General features: G+C 35.6%; 1 protein-coding gene across 2 annotated transcripts in view; it reads left to right on the top strand.

Moving 5' to 3' along the window:
• Positions 1 to 20915, top strand: part of LOC129218123 (lysosomal-associated transmembrane protein 4A-like) — a 54999-nt gene that overhangs the window by 15253 nt on the left and 18831 nt on the right. The window contains exons 3-4 of one of the 2 annotated variants that reach the window (XM_054852332.1): positions 9711 to 9921; positions 19787 to 19863. In XM_054852332.1, coding sequence (XP_054708307.1) covers positions 9711 to 9921; positions 19787 to 19863 — 288 coding nt within the window. The remainder of the gene's footprint in view (positions 1 to 9710; positions 9922 to 19786; positions 19864 to 20915) is intronic. The other variant, XM_054852333.1, reaches the window with a different exon arrangement.

Below are 20915 nucleotides of genomic sequence, written 5' to 3'. Positions count from 1 at the left end.
ATTTTTTTTTCAATTATTAAACAGAAAATATAATATAATAACCGAAAAAAGAAAAAAATTTCACACAAACACCCATTTTGAAATTTCATTTTACTCTGCCCCCCCCCCCCGCACAAAATTATCTGCTTTTTCACAAAATGAATTGATTTTTCACACAAAAAAAGGACCCTGTGAAAAAATCCTGAACAGACCTCTGTTTAATAGCCAACACATATTTGCAAATGTCAGGTGCTCACCAAGGACGGGGGGGGGGGGGGGTTATCAGATTGCACCATTGAAACTTTTAGGAGGAGGTAATTTAAGGAAGTTTTTGGGCTTAGTTTGGGGGGGGGGGGGTTGGAGCATGGTCTTTGGGCAGGGGAAGGGGCACCTTCTGCCTTATTTCAAAAATAATTATTTAAAAAAAGACTTGTTTATTTTTTTTATTGAAAACACGCTCGAAATTTTGCAGACAGATTATGAAGTTCTAAAAGCTTGTCCCAGACAGCTACAAAACTTTTTGCCACTGGGGCTAAGTTTAACTTAGAGAGGTTTTACATAACAGTCCAACTGACTGCAACCAGCTCCTGTTTGACAAAAGCCTGGATTTAGCGAGGAAAGGAAAAAAAAAATTGTTATTACTATGATATGTCTATTGGGAATATTTTGGAATATTACTCGCAAACTCCGCTTAAAGCAACCAATATTTTTGTTATTCATGTAATTTCTATTAATTTTCATCTTGAAGATTTTGTGTTTTTCATGGAAGATGCTTTATTTCATTAAAAAAACTTAATGCAGCTAAAGCTCCTGGGCCTGATAAAATTCATCCAAAATTTTTACTTGAATGTGCAGAGGAATTAGTGAATGTTATTTTAAATATCTTCAATGTTTCTTACAACTCTGGGACCATGCCAGAGAGCAAAAAGCTGACTAACATAACATAGCTCTTCAAGAACAAATATAAAGGTAATGCAGGGAGACCTGTAAGCTTGACTTTAGTAATTGGTAAATTTTTTGAAAGTTAGATAAAAATCAAGATTTTGATTTCTTACGGACTGATAGTCTGTTAACTAGTTTTTAGTATGGTTTCAGGAAAGATAAATCATGTGCTACTAATTTATTGCATTTCTATGACATGGTTGCTATAGCCCAGTCAATGAAGGTAAAAAAATAGGCTTTGTCGCAACTAATTTAGGGAAAGCTGAATTTTTGCAGGATGTTAGCAAATAAAGTATACACTAAAAAAATACAAAGTCCCGACCCCCACCCCCTCTTGCTTTCTCCCCCACCCCCCTCCGAAACATTGCAAGAGCAGTACTATGATTATACGTTTTTCGTGCCGCAACTAATTAGGTGAAAACTGAATTTTGGCAGGATGTTTGTACATAAGGTACACACTAAAAAGCCACAAAGTCCCGACCCCCACCCCTCTTGCTTTCTCCCCCACCCCCTCCGAAACATTGCAAGAGCAGTACAATGATTATACGTTTTTCGTGTCGCAACTAATTAGGGGAAAGCTGATTTTTAGCAGGTTGTTAGTATATAAAGTATACACTAAAAAGCCACAAAGTCCCGACCCCCACCCCTCTTGCTTCCCCCCCACCCCTCCGAAACATTGCAATAGCAGTACTATGATTATACGCTTTTTGTGTCGCAACTAATTAGGGGAAAGCTGAATTTTGGCAGGACGTTAGCAAATAAAGAAAACACTAAAAAAAAAAGTCCCGACCCCTACCCCTCTTGCTCCCGCCCCTACCCCCCACACTCTCCGAAACACTTAGACCATCAAGAGCAGTACTATGATTATTCGCTTTTCTTTTCGCAGCCAATTAAGAGAAAGCTGAATTTTTGCACAATGTTAATACATAAAGTGTACACTAAAACCTAGACAGTCCCTACCCCAACCCCTCTTGCTGCTTCCCCCCCCCCCTCCTTCCAAAACATTGCACACTGATCAGTTCAGTACTATGATTATACGCGTACAGCTTGAAAATTTATGATGTTACCGGAGTGTTCCTTTTTTTTTATTTCACTCCTAACAATATTATAAACCAGTGGTGCCCAACCTATGGCCCAGGTGCCGTATCCGGCCCACTAAGCTGATCCGTGTTGCCCGTTGTTTTGTGAAATGTTACAACTCGAAGAGCACGATTAATGACAATGTTAGAAATTGTTAACCAAACGTTTAGAAATTGGTTTCTGAAAACATTGTTGGGGACCACTGTTATACACAAATTATGAAACATACACTGTTTATGTAGATAGCTCAATTTCGCCATTTTACCAACTTAATCATATGCAGAAATCTCACAACAAAAACCAAAAAGTAACTTCAACTAATTAATAGCTTTTTATCATTACGTCTTGGAAAGAAATGTTTGAACAAAATTTATAGATAATAATATGATAATAGTCATTTTCTTGAAATGGATCAACAATGTAATAAGGGGCCATCTTCTAATATTTCGTTGGTTTGGTCCGAAATATTGTTATAGTGCATTCCACTACAGTGTCCACACATAGACGTGCAATCGAACCTAGCTTTACGACAGATACAGTTTGAAACACATAATCTTTTCAATTGCAAGATACTAATTGGAGAAGTTCACTTTAAGCAGAGATAATCTTCATGAACTTAGGAATCAGTCTGTTGCATGAAGTATAATGCCAACCCCGCTCTTCTGGGGGAAGTTTAAAACCTAACCGAGTTTGAATCTGGTGTTGACCCTAAAAACTCGAGTGGAAACCTTAAAAAGATGTTGATGAGTGACGTCTGAAGTTGGTGGAAGTTTTGATAAATCAAAAGTGGACTTAAGGGACATTTTTGTGATTACTTGCTTTTCACAAACTTTTATTCAAACTTGGTTAGGTTTTCAACTTCCAGCAGAAGAATGGGTTTGGAAATATATTTCAAGTAACAGACTGATTCCTAAGATCATGACAATTATCTCTCTGCTCCAAGTGAAATTCTCCTACTAATATCTTGCAACTGTAAAACATTGTGTTACAAACTGTAGCTGTCGTAAAATTGGTTCGATTGTACCTCTATGTGTGGACACTGTAGTGGAATACATTGTAACAATATTTCAGACCAAGCCAACAAACTGTTAAATGACCCCTTATAAAAGAAAAATTCTAGTTATAATAACTTGATGCCTTTTTTTTTAATGCTACCTGTTTTTCAGAAACCAGTTGCTACATAGTCCTCGAGTTGTAACATTTCGCAAAACAACAGTTCACACTGATCAGTTTCATGGACTGGATGTGACCCGTGGACGTAGGTTGGACACCACTGGTTTATAATATTGTAAGAAGTGAAATAAAAAAAGGAATACTCCGGTATCATCAATAGTTTTCGAGCTGTAAGCGTATAATCATAATACTGCTATTGCAATGTTTCGGACGGTGTGGGGAGGGGGAAGCAATAGGGGTAGGGACTTTGTTTTTTTAGTGTATACTTAGTATACTAACATCTTGAGAAAAAAATCAACTTCCCCCGTTTAGTTGGGACACGAAAAGCGTATAATCATAGTACTGCTCTTGCAATGTTTCGGAGGAAGGGGGGAGAAAGAGGGGTGCGGGTCGGGACTTTGTACTTTTTTAAAGAATACATTACGTACTAACATCCTGCCAAAATTCAGCTTTCTCTTAATTAGTTGCGACACCAAAAGTGTACAATCATAGTACTGTTCTTGCAATGTTTCGGAGGGAGGTGGGGGAGAAAGCAAGAAGAGTGGGGGTCGGTACTTTGTACTTTTTAAAAAAATACATTATGTACTAACATCCTGCCAAAATTCAGCTTTCCCCTAATTAGTTGCGACACAAAAAGCGTATAATCATAGTACCACTATTGTAATGTTTCGGAAGGGGTGGGGGGAAGCAAGAGAGGTGGGGGTCGGGACTTTGTGGCTTTTTAGTGTGTACTTTGTGTACTAACATCCTGCCAAAATTCAGCTTTCCCCTAATTAGTTGCGACACGAAAAGCGTATAATCATAGTACTGCTCTTGAAATATTTCGAAGGGGGTGGGGGAGAAAGCAAGAGGGGTGGGGGTTGGGACTTTGTATTTTTTTAGTGTATACTTTATGTATTAACAACCTGCAAAAATTTAGCTTTCCCTAAATTAGTTGCGACACGAAACCTTTATTTACTGGGCTACTATGACTTTGGATAACAAAAGTGTAGATGTTGTTTATATTGAATTTCAAAAAGCTTTCAATAAAGTACTGCGTGTTGCATGCTCATCTCAACAAACTAGCTAATATAAGGATAGGAGGGAACATTTTACTTTAAGTTAGGAATTTTCTGACTGGAAGGAAGCAGAGAGTAGTTGTAAGGGGAAATCATTCTAAATGGAGTGATGTTTTGAGTGGGGTTACTCAAAGATGAGTTTTAGGGCCTCTTTGGTTAATTACTTTTATGAATGATACTCTGAGCCTATTTCAGAAATGCCGCAGACAACGAAACTCTAACGTGGACAGTTCTGTCGTGCTATAACAGTTGTCCACAAAAAAAAAAAAAAAAAGGATTGCAACTATCGGACATTTTTCTACCTAGGCAGTATTGAAACTTCGGCATAGTTGCATGAACTTCGGACACAGGGAGGGGGAAAGATTAGTGGCGCCGACTCGGTGGTGCCTGAGGGGGCTCAAGCCCCTTCAAAAATAATTTTGATGGGGCAGAGCCCCCCCCCCCCAATAAATCAAGAAAATTATTAGTATATAATGCTTTTAAACTCATAAATTTATCTTTTATTTTCCTTGTTTGAAGATAGTTTACCTTGTAAAATACATTCAGTAATGAGTTAAAACATAATTATTACGGTAGTAAGCAGGTTAACTGAAAACGAGTGGTGTGAATAATGATAGTGTTATGGTGCTGCACGCACAGAAGTCTGAATTTGTCCCAGTGACTTTCAGGTCAAGTCTGTTGCCGGTGGGCAGCGCTGCGACGCGCTCATCTAAGTGTTGCTGATCTGGAAAAAATATGTGAGAGTTTGATTTATATATTAAATGGGAGATGTGATAGTTTTGAATACTTTTGGGAATTGTGTTTAAAAGAAAAACCTTCACAAATTGATTATCCTTCGCTTCCTCGGAATCTATGTGTACTAAAGAAGTTTGAAAAACAAAAACAACGAAGCCAGTTCACCGCACACTTCAAAATCCCAAGTAAGTAGGGGAGAGTCGGTAAATGCCATACAGCTGGTAATGCCGTACACTGTTATTTCTGAAAAACGCCGATAGGTAGCAACGCAGTATGGATCACGCCTAGTCTTCTACTGAACCTTAAATGTTTTGGTGTCACTGGGAAGAAATTCACTGGAAAACTGTGAAAATATTTGCGATTTAAGGTAAGTTCACCATCGGAAATTTTGTTTTAACTATGTTTGCTTGCTGCTAGAAACCACACAGTTCCATTTTTTTTTGATAGTTTAAATGATTCATTTAATGGTAAAGTAGTAGATGAAATTAGTAACTGCTTCATTTAAACGTGGTTAGGTTTAAGAAAAAAAGGATCAGGTTGGGCAATTCCGTACATTGTGTACGGCATTATCCACCTGTGTACGGTAATTTGCCTTCGAATATGTTTTATCTGAAAATCTTAGATTTAAGCTTTTTGAAACATTCCAAAATTTTATTTTTCCCTTTTTTAACCCTTACAGGCGCGGGTCATTAAAATTTTAGAAATATAATGAAAAACACAATGGATAGGATAAATTGATTATCTGCACATAGATTTCACAGTCAAAATTTTTTTAAATTCACCCCTCTAGCTGGGTGTGATGTCCCCGTTTGTGACCACCGCCCTCCTAGAGCCGAGATTGTTTTCTCAAGAGGTTATGTTTACTTCGTATGATAATTGGAGTAAGTTCAAATATTTTAAGCTCTTAAGCATTTTTACTACTTATTTCAATAATTTATGCCATTAAGAATATTTAGAACACAAAATCCAATATTTTTACTATAAAAATTCCAAGATAAAGATGAAGTAAAATTAAGAAAGTTTATATAGATTATATAAAATTAATTATCTAAATAAGCAACTTAAAATGTTAAAAATATTTTTGGCACATTGTTCTTGCTTTTTGTGCTATAAAATATTAAATGAAAAAATACTACTGTATAATACCATTTACAGAAAAAATAATATCAAAGCTGAGAATAAAAAAGTATACAACTGTCTGATAGGAAAAGCAGTTCTCAAGTGTGTGCAGTCATGGGCCTTCAAATTCACCTTTTCTGGGTCAAGAACCCAAAATAAATAAACAAAAGCTCGTTGAAAACTATTCTTTTGGGTCCTTCTTCTCTGAAATGTATCAAATTACATCTTTCACCCACAACAGTGCGATCAATTCTCTAGAAGGGCGGTGTCCACATTTGGGGACACCTGGAAAGAAACTTTGTTTATGCATTCAAAAATGAACTCGAATATTTTTCAAAATTATGATTGATTAGCTCAGGATTACTGAGGGAAAATAGTTGACTAACTTAGTTTATGGTGTAAATTTTAAAATCTTGAAAAAAATATTGTAATTGAGCTTGAAAATCGAGGTATTTTGAAGAAGAAATTAAGCCAACAAAAAAAAAGAGTCATATTTAATAGTGCTGCCATCTGTGTGCATTGAAGAGAAATAAAAGCAACTAATGCAGCGATTTTTGAAATTTTAAAGAAAAAACTTTTTGTTAAAGAAATTTTTAAAATTGGTGTCTTTTTTTATGACTACCCGCGTCAGAAAGGGTTAAAACTAAAGAGTGTTATTACACAAAGAGTTATTAGATTTCATGCTATATTTTTAACATACCCCACCAACAAGGTTTGTGCGAAACCAACTCTCAAAGACCCAGTGTTGCTCATAAAAGGCAATCATAGTAGTCATATCTCCATCCCAGCTTGGGATTTCTGCTGAGAGAAGAATATAATCATGGTCAGCATACCTCTCGATCAAACTGTCTACAAGTCACTGAAAAATAACTACTACATTGAGTGCGACAAGTGGATAATCAACAATCTTCGTCGACGAATTACAGAATATGATATTGCAAAATTATTTCAGGTTGCTTATGAAAAATAAGCTACAATGGCGAAAGCTATGAGGGATTTTCAATGCACCAGAATTTACCCCTTTAATCCTGAAATATTCAGTGATCAGGACTTTGTTGTTGCCAAAGCCATGGAAGTCCCACAGCCTGGGCAATCAGGAAAAGCTGCCCACGGTGCCCAACCATCAGGAGAAACTGCCCACAGTGCCCAAATATCAGGAGAAGCTGCCCACGGTGCCCAACCATCAGGAGAAACTGCCCACAGTGCCCAACCATCAGGAGAATCTGTCTACAGTGTCCAGCAATCAGAAGATTGACCAGTCATAGATGAGTCTCAAAAAGAGTTGGCCCTTTCACCCTAAACCTGCCTTGAGCGTTGCCATTGTTAACAAACAGGAACAGACGTGCTCAATACTCTGAAATTCTGAGTTCCACGCCTATAAAAAAATAAGCTTTTGGATAAGCAGAAACCAAAGTAGGGAATAACAACCACAAATGAAAGTTAAATGTCGATAAAGTTAAAAAGAAAAGTAAAATCACTTTGACGTCTGGAAAGAAAGGAAACAAAAAAAAAAAAGAGAAATCTAGAGACCTCCCAAATGAAGATTTCAATTGCTTAGTTTGTAGAACGTCATACATTCAGCTGCCGTCGGAAGATTGGATCGAATGCCACAAATGCAGAGTATGGTCTCATGAGGGATGCACCGAGGGCTTGGGTACAGCAAAAGAACAGTACGAGTGCAACAGTTGCCGAAAATAATAATTTATTTGTGCTTTTTAAGAATAAACATTTTGTTTATTTCAATACTGACTTGTTGTCATTTCATTTCGCGGATATTTTACTGTACGGTATTTCCCGACCATGTTTAACTAACTAAAAAAAAAAAAAACAAGGCTATTTGGAGCCAACTTCAAATGTAATTCATGTCGACAAATATTAGAGGTGAATATGAGATCAATACAGTCACTATTGCTTGAATATTAACAAAGATGACATTTAAAAAATATGTACGTCATTTATCGACTCTCCTCTCCTACAAGGAACTTGTGAAATCTTGCATTATTGGACAGTTTACATCAACTGGACTCACACAGGTCATTGCAGTTGAACAAGAGTGCTTGCTTTTACTAAAAAGAACTGAAACAAATTTTGTAAAATCAACTGAGTTTTTCAAAAATGACCTAGACATTGAGAGACTCCTTTTACACTTGAATATGTTAGCTGATATCACTAATGAAAAAACAACTGGTCTCAAAAAACATGCTTAAATTAAATTACCTTTTTTAAAAAATACAGTGCGTGTTTGCATTTATTTTTTTCTTTTTTCAAAGCCAAAAAATGTGTGTCAGACTTGTCGAGTTTTCGGGGTTCTAATGTTGATTATATGACTTTAAAATGCTTTTAAAAAATTTTAAATTCACAATTTTTCATCTCAAATTTAGAAAATTTCCCGCAGTAAGATCGCCCGGTATGCCCCCCCCCCCCCTCTCGAATATATATTTTTTAAGTCAGCGTCTTTAGGAGTGCCCTTCCATGCAAGTCAAGTGCCTTATGTCAATGCTTAGCTACAGCACTGCACGGCTCCCCATAAAATAGAACAAAGAAATGTCTCTTACTAAGACAAGTAACATGATCTTGTTGAACCAGAAAATTTGTATATCAATTTTTAGATTGTTTTAATTTGAAAACGTTGTGCCACATATTGTTTGTTTAAATTATACACACCAGAAAATATGTAAATTAGCTTTTTCAAGGTACAAAAATCTGACCTTTATTTCAAGGGAGGGAACCACCGTGAGATTACATACCCCCTAACCCCCCAGTGATGTCTGCCCCCCCCCCCCCAATAATTTTTGAAAGTCGGCACCCCTGGGAAAGATTCAAGTTATGCCATGACGCACGCATTGGCGAGGATGTTTTAAAAAGTAGGGGGGGGGGGACTAATATAGTAGAGGAGCAAATGATCATATTTTAGCTTCCGTGTGAATTTGTGATACAATTATGGAAGTTAGTTTTTCTGAAAGGTGTTGGCCCAAAAATGAAGAATTTTGATTTTAATGGTATTGAAAATGTGCAGGGGGGTGGGATTTTTGTAATACAATTATTTGAGGGCGTGGGGGCTGTTTTTGTGATACAATTTTGGGAGTTAGTTTTTTGGAAAGAGTTAAAACCAAGTCTCATCTGCTTGATATTAAAAATACAAACATATCCATTACAGAGTCAGTACTATTACAGTATACTAAAGCATTTTGGTTGGAGTAAAATCTATGAATTCTTTATGTTTGCATTCAAATATAAAATCACAGAAAATGATTCTATTCAGGTAGCCTATATCACCAAAATGGGGTGCCATCAATACTGACTACCATATTACCGCTGCAGTACCAGCAAACCTGCCTATCTATCTCCACATTTCTTGTCTGTTTAATAAGATTGTAATTGCTAGTAATAAGTTTTCATCATTACGTAATGTAGGAAAACACAGGAAAAATAAATTCCTTAAAAACTAAGATTACACAAACACTGTGGGCAATGGGGAAGATTCTGATTGAATGCTTGAAATCAGCGTCAAAAATTACCCTACATATACTATTAATGTTTCATGTAACAAAACCTTTATTTACCAGTGTTATTAGTAAATTAAGTCTTCTGGTTTGGTTTAATTTGGATTTGTTTTTCTTCTAGGTACTGCATCTTTTTGCTTTGACTCTTTTATTCAGTGTTTTAATACATCCAGATGCAAGAAGTAGATTAGCAGCTTGGCCAGCATCTGGCACCACAACGCCTCATGATGTCAATGAGTTACTAACATCCGAATATTACAGTCCACAGTTACCAGATATAAGTGCCGGTCCTGCAGCTAATTATGCTTTTGGACATGATAAACATCAGTTAAGTATGTTACTTTTATATTTTCTGCAGAGCTGCTTAATGATGTGTAGTATCTGTCCAGAATTTTTCACAGGGTTCATTTTTGTGAAAAATCAAATAGTTTTGCAAAAAAAATAAATAAATTTCAAAATTTACACATGTACCAATGTGGATGGTGCAAACTGCATCATTGAAACTTTTAGGTTCTATTTTCTGTTGATAATGTCATCCTTGGGGATAGTATTTCGCTGGGGGGGGGGGGCAGCCCTTAAGTATCAATATCTATGTACCATTCCACATTATGTTAAATTATACTAGAAATGTTTACTGGAGATGTTATATATGTAGTAATCAGAGTAAATGAAACAGAAATAAAATTCAGGCAGCTGTTCAGCATTTAATTTTTTAACACATGACACTCTTAAAGAGCACGGAATTTTTTTTATAACTTATAAATTTCTTGCTTTTAATTAAAATAAAAAGAGATTTACTGTCTGTTCTTGAAAGCAAAGACTACCACTCAGGACAGATTCCATTTCGAAAAGGGGCGATAGGTTGAGGATGGGCTCTTTCCACTCGCACTTGCTATCTCTGTCTTTTTCGACACTACATTGGAAGAACTGCTGAATACGTTATTTTGCACCTTTTACTTCCTGGTTCCCTCCCTATTTCGATAAAATCAGAGCAGACCTGACGCATGCGTAAATTGGCGCTAGGTCTCAGCTAAGAGAAACAAACAGTATTTGTTTACCTCTTAGCAAAGCATACTAAACATCAAAAATTAAAAAAATCAGATTCCTATAGTAGATGCTATGAGATCACAATTCTTAGAGTGAAGGCATCAAAAGTATGAAAACGGCTTATAAAAGAATTTGGGCCATTTCACATCAAGTGAGCCAAAATTTTTTCATCACAGTTTTGTATTTCTTTAAAATTTGACTCATCGATTGTACCCTTCAAATTAATCAAAAGTCCAAATTTTATAATTTTTATCTCTTTTACTTTTTTATTTATAAGACTTAGAAAACTGAGACTGATTTTTAGAAAAAACCCTCTTTTTTTCATGGATGCTTGAACATAAAATGAATGATAACAAAGCACCAAATATAGATAGAACGATTTGGTCAAACGCATTTTAAAGTACTTTAGTTATTGTTTAATATGATATACAACACAACTATTTTTATAAATGTTTTCATTTAAAAAAATTAAATTTAAATTAAAAATTTAAATTTCTCAGAAAGCATGAATTTTTTTTTTAATCTCAAAAAATTTTGTGCATTTTATCTTTATTTGTGCAAAATTTCAAGTTGGAGACCTCAATGGGATGATAAGCTGATAATTTCTGCTAAAGAAAGAAACAAGCACTATATTTGGCAGTATTAGTTAATTATTGCTTGCAGGAGTATCACAGAACTGAACGTATCTTTTTTTTTTTTTTTTTGCAAAATTAGCAGATCCATGTAGGGGAAAGTGGGGTAAAACCGGGACCTCTAAGGTTTGCAGGCTTCCAGAAATCAGTTTTTAGCATGAAGAAACAAAAATTTTGCAAAAGTATGCACTACTTATCTATTAATGCAACCACAGTTTCAAAAACATAAGTGTTTTTTTTTTTTTTTTAATTTTTATACATTTTTTTGTAAAACAAGTCATTTTACCCAGTTTTGCCCCACTAGTGGAGTAAAACCGGGTAGACTTGTAATTGCTATGGAAAAATTAAAATTTTAAAAATTTCAGCAAAATTCAAGTTTTATTTAATGACATATGTTAACTACTGTCATAACATAATAGAATAAGTATAAAAAGACACATATTGATGAGTTCTCAGTAAATTTCATTATCTTTACCTTTAATTTTTTGCTGTAATATAAGGCCTATTGACGCAAGTAAAATAGTTGTCTTCCTCTTCGTCCCCAGAGCAGCTTTCATGGGCTCAACGACAACATTGTATGTCTTGGATCCATCCCTCACCATCCTTGTAGTCCGAGTAAAGGTCATTGCAGTCAATGCAGGCAGTATATTCATTCTCTTCACTGGACTCATCCCTCATTTGCTCCTTCTGTTTTTCTTTTTTTTAACGCTTTATTTTCTGTCTATTCCTTTTTGGCATTTTTATAATGTTGCCTTTTCTTTGATTCATTTATCTTTCCTTCAGGTTTTTTTTTCTTCTGTCCATCTTTGGTCTTTGCATCATTTTTCTTTTTTTTTTCTTCTAAAGTTGCCTGAACATGAAGTTTGTATCTGGATCCCCTCAAAATGACAGTTTTTCTTTTTCTCTTGTCCTCCTTCAGCTGCGGGTAGTACTCAGTTTTGCCCCTCGATTAGTATCCGGTTTTGCCCCGCACAAACAGCTTTCATAAAAAATACTGTCATATGACTATACAGAATGCTACAGACAATTACTTAGAATGATGATGAAGGTAATTAAATATTGCACAAAGAAAGCTACATACCACAGGTGGGCAATGTCATTCTTTTTAATGATCCGTTCATTAGAGGACCGTTCATTCTTTTGATCCATTCATTTAACTTGTTCATTTAGAAAGTTACAAGCGATCTCTCTGCATGACATACTCACGTACTTTCGAAATGTTTCATTAGATCAGCAATATTCTTTGAAGGAAAAATAACCAAAATCATCTAAAATAGGAAAATATGGCTATGAAAAATGAATTTAAAAAAACTTTATTCTGGTTTAGATATATAAAGCAATTGAAGTTCATTTTGAAAGACATTTCTCAGTTGCCCAATGGTAAGATATGTTTTCCATTCCAAAAATCGCAGGTTCCATTTCAGCATGTCACAAAATTAAGTTATTAAATTTTTCTATATAAAAAAGTAAACTGTTTGTTACGGTGGAAAATTTGCAAAATTGAATTTGCAAAATTGCGTGAAATAGTGATATCTCCAAGCGTAGTATGGTGAAAATAAAACAAAAACATTTTAATCTGTACTTTAGGTTATATTTAAAAAAAATGTAAATCATGAAATAAATAACAGACAGAACTACAGAAAGGAAAACAAAAGAAAGAAACAGGCTACAATATTAAACACGAGAATAAAGAAATGTTCATTAAAACTATGTACCTTAATTAACATAAACTTAACAAAAGTAATATAATCATATAACGTCTGCTTTTTACATAAAAACTGGTGTAAGATGTCGAAACTGACCTTTTTTGACCCCAAAACAAACATCTGTCAACAATGGCATCTACCCAAAAGAAAGAGGTGTGGTCCTTCAAATATTGTGTTCCAGCTACACTACTGTATACATACATATAGTATTACCATTAGGTATAACAAAAACAGTAACAATAAATTAATTGTTAGCTCAGCCGCAGTACCGAATAATTTAATTTTAAAAAAAAAAGGCTCACCTAAATATAAGGAAGCTTCAAAATTTTTCCACAGTACCAATGAAAACAGAAAAAAAAAAAAAAAACACGCACACACAATTTTTTAAATGGGGGAAAAGTTAGACAGTAAAAATCCTTATTTAAAACCTCTGGATAATGGAAATGGAATGTAAAATGAGGCGACTTGGAAGTCGCAAAGAAAGTTGAAAAATGAAGTGAAATCAATATACACAGTCGAGTCACATTAATGTGACCACCACGTACTTTCCATGTCAGAGTTAAATAACCAATCACAAGAAGGCAGGTGGCAGCACAGTGCAGTTGAGCATGTATAAAGGGTGTGTGAGGGCTTCGGAAAACATTTCAATCGTTGGCGTTATGCAGAAACGAAGCGATTTATCCGACGTCCAAAAGGGCATGATCATTGGCTTTCGGGTCAAGAGTGGAAGCATTTCCGAAACAGCTGAGTTTGTGAACTGTTTGCGTGCCGCTGTGGTAAAAGTGTACCGTGCATGGCAAAATGGGACTGTCCAAAATCAGCGACGTGGCAAATGTGGTGCACCACGGGCCATAGATGACAGAGGCGAACAACGGTTGCGGAGATGTGTTCGGACAGATAGACAGGCTACCGTTGAGCAACTGACCACCAAAATGAACTAAGGGGCTACCAAAAGTGTCTCCCAAACTACTATTCAGCGAACATTACTGCTTCTGGGCCTCCGAAGCAGACGCCTGGTTCGTGCACCTATTCTGACTGCTGTTCATCGACGACGAAGGCTAGAATTTGCACGCCAGTACAGCAGCTGGACGTCCTCTGAGTGGCGACAGGTAGCATTTTCAGATGAATCGCGTTTTATGCTCCATCTGACAGATGGACGTTGGCGTATAAGGCGCGAAACCTCTGAAAGGAACCACCCTGCAACCATTGCCGGAACGGTCCAAGCTTGAGGCGGGAGCATTATGGTCTGGGGTATGTTTTCCTGGCATTCTCTGGGTTCACTGATCATTGTGGAAGGCACGATGGATCAATACAAGTATGCATCTGTCCTTGCGGACCATCTCCACCCCTACATGCGCATTGTTTTTCCTCAGGATGATGGCATCTTCCAGCGGGACAATGCGAGGTGCCATATAGCTGCCAGTGTTACGTGCGTGGTTTGAAGAGCACCAGGATGAGTTTACCGTCCTTCCCTGGCCAGCAAACTCACCTGACTTAAACCCAATCGAGCATCTGTGGGACCATCTCGATCGAGTTGTTCGCGCCATGGATCCTCAACCGCGTAATCTAGCGCAGCTGGCCACGGCATTAGAGTCGGCATGGCTCAACATTCCAGAGAACACCTTCAGGGACCTAAGTGACTCTCTTCCTGCACGTCTCGCAGCAGTCCGCTCTGCGAAAAATGGATATTCTGGCTTTTGACAGATGGTCACATTAATATGACTGGACTGTGTAGATGGTAGTTGGTAGGTGGGATGTTATAGAAGACAAAAGAATCAGCAGATAATGATAAAAGGTACTTTTGGAAATAATTTTTGTGACAGAAAGTGTGAGAAGGATTGAACAAGTTACACAAAACATTACTAATGGATACATGGGAAAATTGCAATTGAAGAACTGCAACGGTTAAAGAAAAATGATGAATTAAGTTGAAATTAAAAAGGTTCAAACTGAATATATTGTGCTGCCCTGAGAAAAAGGAAATTTGAGATTGATCAATGAGTTAAAATTTTGAGTATGTATTTCAAAAAAAGAAACTGCGATTTTATCACAATTGAATCAATGCAAGGTTCCAAACGGCTCACCATTCAAAAGAACGGTCGTTCATTTTTTAGGTGAACGAACGGCTCCGTTCATTTTAAGGATTCGTTCTTTTTGACCCGTTCATTCATGAATGACATCCCTACGACATACCTTTACTGTTGCAGAAACAGGAATGTAGTGTAATCAGTCTAGTTTTGTTCAAATAATTTTAAGCAAAAACCACTCAAACAGAATTTTTGTCACAGGAACGTCTATTGCATTCTAATTTAATGGCTGCTACTTTTTCATCAAGGTGTAAGGTAGTTCCTCTCTTGTTCATGCAATTGCAGCGCTTTGAGGCTAGAAGGGGGTACCCGGTTTGCTCCTGACTTCCCGGTTTTACCCCACTTTCCCCTATAAGTGTACAATTGATCCCTCTAAAAAAATATTTTTTAAGTTACAAAAAATATTGGTTTATACACGGAAATATGTGTTATTTTGATTTCAGATTTGCTTTTTCAATAAACAATTTGTGAAAGATTTGTTTTGGTTTATCACATCTTTGTGAAGGGTCCATTAACAGATCTAAATTTCCTCTTTCCTGACTCCTGTATGTACTGGTAGTGATCAAAATAATAGAAAAACTTGAGATTTATAAAGAATTCTTTATTTGTATGGTGTAGCACCACCTTTGGCATGTAATACAGCTTGTATTTGCCGATGAATCGATTCATACAAGTGTTGAATAGTGTGTAGTGGAATTTTGTGCCATTCTTCATGGAGCTATTCTCTAAAAGAGATGCTAGTGGAGAATATTTGATTCTGTATTGATTGCTCTAAAATACACCATAATGATTCCATTATATTAAGGTCAGGTGACTGCTGGTGAAGGCAGATGTTTAACTTCATCCTCGTGTTCATCAAACCATGATTTGACAAGTCCTGCTTCATGGATAAGTGCATTATCATCTTCAAAAATTCTATCTCCTGCAGGAAACAAAGTTTGCATCATAGAATATGGACCTGGTCTCCTAAATGTATCAATACTTCTCCCCAGTGGTCTTTCCATTTAGGGTTAAGACTGGTTCAGCGGAAAACCATGACATTGCTGCCTATATCATGATATATCCTCTTCTATGATAGAAGGAGAGAATCATGATCATATACTCGTGCTGGTGTCCTCCAAATGTTTACTTGTCCTGTAGTAGAGAAAAGTGTGAAAGACGATTTGTCAGACCATGTTACTCTCTTCCACTCATCATCAACCAGGATTTGTGAATGTGGCACCACTGCGGAGGACATTTAACATAAACATCTGTGACAAGTGGCTTGGGAATCAGTACTCTGCCATAAATATCATGTTTATGAAGGTGCTTTCTAACTGTAATAGCTGACATTGATGAATCCAAATGGTGGTTGAGTTCTGTGGTTACTTTTGCTGCTGTTGTTTGCTTTTTGGACATTACAATCCATTTCAACAGTCGTCTGTCACTGAGCTTCTCTTTCCCCTCTCTTTATTGCTCTGCCAAGGTTGTGTTATGGTGCTGTGTGTAGGCTGTCATGACTTTAGACACTACCTCTAGAAATGCCAAAAATTTTAGATGTTTCATCACACTTGCTCCAGCTAGACACATTCCAACAATTTGGCGTCTTTGAAAATTTGAAAGGTCCGACATTTTACGAGCTTGAAAAAAATCCAAGACATCCAGAACTTCTATTAAATCACCACATATTACCTGAAAATATACATTGCTATTTATAAAAACATACCCGGTAGCTATTTTTATTTTTTCATGCTTATAAAGGTAATTCAAAAATCACTTTTATACGCAGGTGTTTCCATTATTTTGATATCTACTTGTATGTATTTATTCTAGAAAATGTTTTGTTTGTCCATGTTTCCTTTTATGAAATATAATATAAGATATATATTGTGAGTCATTGTAGTTTTCTTTGCATTGAGGTGTTCATTTGCTACATTGACTAATGATTATTTAATGATGAGAAAAATTACTTCAATACTAGATTTACTACCCACTTTCAATGATAATGATGAAGATGAAGAAAAAATAATCAAGGGTGTCCCCACAGCTGATCAATCAATTCTAAGCATAAAAACTCTAAAACTACTTTTACTTGTAAATGCTAACTAAAATGCAATTCTTCTAAAAGTTGTTAGATACAGATCGTGCTATAAAGGAAAAGTGTATCTGAAACAAAAAACAAGTAAATATATTGTACATTTTTTTCTACTACTTCATTGGATAAGAGCCCATTTTTAAACTATGCTTAGATTTTTAACGTGACCCGGATTTTATATTTTGCCGCCTGAAACCTTTTTTATCACTGGTTCGACAGAAAACCTAAAATAGAGGTTCCTCTTTAATTTCATTTAGTTACTCCCAACTACTATCTAAAAATTATGAAGTCTAGTCAGCTGGGGTAGTGAGATACAAAATTTTAATTCTTTAATTTTAGCTTGATAATTGGTGGATAAAATTTTGCACATTGCATCCAATACTATACTTCCTGAAACTAACTCATAAAAAAAATGACTGTATGAGTGTAGGCTACTGTATGAAATCCTGTTTCTTCAAATTTTGTTCATCTCTGAAAATTTCTGCTTTGTAAACTTCAAAGTAGGGTTGGGTTTTAGATTGTCCAAAACTGGTTTAGAACAGTCCATAAGTGCCTGAAAGTGTCTTTAACTGTCCAAAAGTATGCAAGAGCTAAAGATGTGTAGTATAATCAATTCATATTTACTGCAATATTTGTAATGCATAAATATAAATATTAATAAGTTTTAATGAGTATTTGATAATATTTTTCTCTGAAATGTTAATTTAAAAAACAGTTCACTTAAAAAAATTCCCAATAACTCGATTACATAAGAGTTCCTTATGTAATAATTGGTTTAGTTATGAAAGGAAATTCAGAATACTACCAAAACAATTAATTTCAGTTCCATTTATAACTCAAAGGAATATTATTAAATGTAATATTGTGCCCAAAAAAAGCTTAATTTTTTCTAATGTTTTTGTATAGAAGTTTTACATGATGTTTTAATGAAAATTCTTTTTTAAATCATAGATTAAAGAACAATAAAGTGATTAAAACTTGTGCAATTTCTTTTTTAAATTCATATTATTAATATGATACATTCTGTAACTGTCAAATATTGTCATTTATTGCATTTAAGTCAATTACAGTAGACCTTCGTTTTACACGGGGGTCACGTTCCTTGGAAATGCCGCATAAATTAAGACTCATTATTAGTGTTAAAATAGAAGTTAGGTTCTGTAGATTAAAAAAATACTTCATTCTAGTGATGTCTAACTGTACAATAATTTAATGTATACTTATATTGATTTTTATGCATAAAGAAAACACAAATTAATTTATTGTTTATGAAAAGGAGCTAGCTATGAGAGTCTTTTGGCAGTCCAAGAATTTTTCTCTGTAGTTCTTTGCAGAGCATTAATGCATCCATAATCATTTCCATGATAAAATCTCCCTTCACTAACAAATCAGAAAGATCATTTCTATTGTCAAGGAATGGCTCAAAATTTTCAATGTTCACGATTTTGGTTCTGTATCATCAATGTCTGTATCCTCATTGCTTTTGTCCTCCTTTCACTCCCAAAAGCTCTTTTTCCAGGTACTTCTGAACTGGGTGAGTTTAATAACTTTTATTCTGGAAAGAGCTCTGGAACCAATCACATAAAATGTCTCCAGTGGCTCAAGTTCAATTATTAGCACGCCAAAATGCAGTTTATTAATCTGAAATCTTTCGGAGTTAGGATTTTGAAACAGAGGAAAATTTTAATGTGCGGAAATGCTCACATTGCCGCATCCGGGGAAAACCGAAACTCATCCACATGAAATAAAATAAAGGTGTCAAATCTTAAACCGCATACAATCGAAACCGCGTAAAATAAACCCTGGTAAAATAAACCTGTGTAAAATGACGGTCTACTGTATTGAATTCTATTTTGAACACTTTCCTTTGCACGCATGCATATTATTTATATTAATTCTGGAATGTTCACATTGAATAAATATTCAATATAAAACATAACTTTGACACATTTTGTTCTGTTTTGGATATTTTCTCAATAAATACAGTTTCTCTAAAAATGTAGTTTTGGACACTTTCGGAGAGTTTTGGACATGGATTTGGACAGGACAGTAACAAATATAGTTTTCAGCATATTGTCCAAAACCTTGCCAACCCTGCTTCAAGGTTTGTCCAGTACCAAATTGTATTTGATTCACTATCTCCAATATGATTCCCTACACTCCTGTTCTTAATAGAACATCTATCATGAGGTAAAACTTGATCCAAAATTCTATACATTCTATTAGGGATTAATATCATAGGATCTCACAGGAGTGGAGCTTCTGCCTTCTTTTCAATTTTATGTAAATTTTAACATTTTAGCCAACATTCAGGCTATTTCAACTTAAAAATAAATTGTGGGAACATATTGGCTCATGCACTTTTTTTGGTAGAAATTAAGTCCTGCATCATACTGAATTCCACACATGACAACATCATTTAAAGAAGTTCCCAGTAAATTTTTTAAAATCTTCCTGTTTTCTTTTGGTTTTTAAACATATGTTTTCTTCTTTCTCAGTTGATGTTGGCAGATATGCAGCTGACAAATACTTTTGAAGTTTTGCTGTCATTAGCCCTTAAAATGGGGTTTTCCAAAAAAGAAAATTTTCATGATTATTTCTATTTTATTTTTGCTTATTTTTATGCATTATTAAGACCCCCTTTTTTCCAGAAGATGTGCATGTTGGTTTGGCAATCACTGTATGTACCAGTGTTATATCCTTGTTTCTTTTATATGGAGCTATAAGAGTAAGTAAAATATTTTGAATTGTTATGTTGATATTTATGAAATTGTCATGTACTGAATGTTTGGGAATTTCTGTTCGTTTATTGTACTATTGTACTAGAACCCCTGCTAACTCTCCAATTTTCATGATATTCTCCCACATTCTTGATTTTATAGTGATGGCCACAGAGTGCTGGGAATCACAGCGGGTTGAACCTATCGGCCAAAAATCCAGCTGTTTCTGAATTTTTGTATGCCTGTTAAATTCAGCCTCATATTCGATAAACCTTACAATACTCATGCTTTTCATCAAAGATTCACAAAAGCAGCGGGAGGAGGCAGTGGAAAAGAGCGGTCATTTGTTTATTTTGTGACCAAAAATTTGAATTTAATACCCCAGATTTCCAACCTTGGGTGCCGAATTGGAGGTCTAAAGTTTAATATAACATCAAAGCTTTTCTCATTCTAATTAAGACCCGAAAAATAAATTTGTATCAGGTGAGTGCAAAAGTTCGTGCGGAGTTTGTGAAAGAAAGTCATACAGTGATTAGGCAAGCAAAACTCTTTATTCAATCAATGATATGTTCTCCATCGTTGTCTATATTCTTCTTCCAACGTTCTGGCAGCACACGGATGCCCCGATCATAAAAACTGCGTGGTTTAGATTCGAAGAACGAAGACACGACGTTTTGTAAGGCATTCAAAGAGTCAAGTTTTTTTCCATTTAAATGATATTGCAATGACCGGAAGTGATAATCCGATGGTGCGATATCAGGAGAATACAGTGGATGAGTTAGGGCATCCCATTTCAGGCTGTTCAGTTTTCGTAGCGTCTGTCTTGAAACGTGTGGTCTAGCATTATCCTGATGAAAGATTACGCCTATGCGATTTGACAAACTCGGACGTTTCTGTTTGATTTCTCGGTTCAGATTAGTTAATTGACGATAGTACTTGTCGGAATCGATCGTTTGGCCGGCGGGGAGAAACTCAAAATAAATTATACCCTTGCAATCCCACCAAACGCAGAGCATCACCTTCATCGGGTGCAAACTGGCCTTTTTGCCATTGGGTCACC

Source organism: Uloborus diversus, chromosome 3 (assembly GCF_026930045.1).
Source record: "Uloborus diversus isolate 005 chromosome 3, Udiv.v.3.1, whole genome shotgun sequence".
NCBI lineage: Eukaryota > Metazoa > Arthropoda > Arachnida > Araneae > Uloboridae > Uloborus > Uloborus diversus.
Note: the sequence above shows the minus strand (reverse complement) of the source record. Positions and strands in the feature narration are given on the sequence as shown.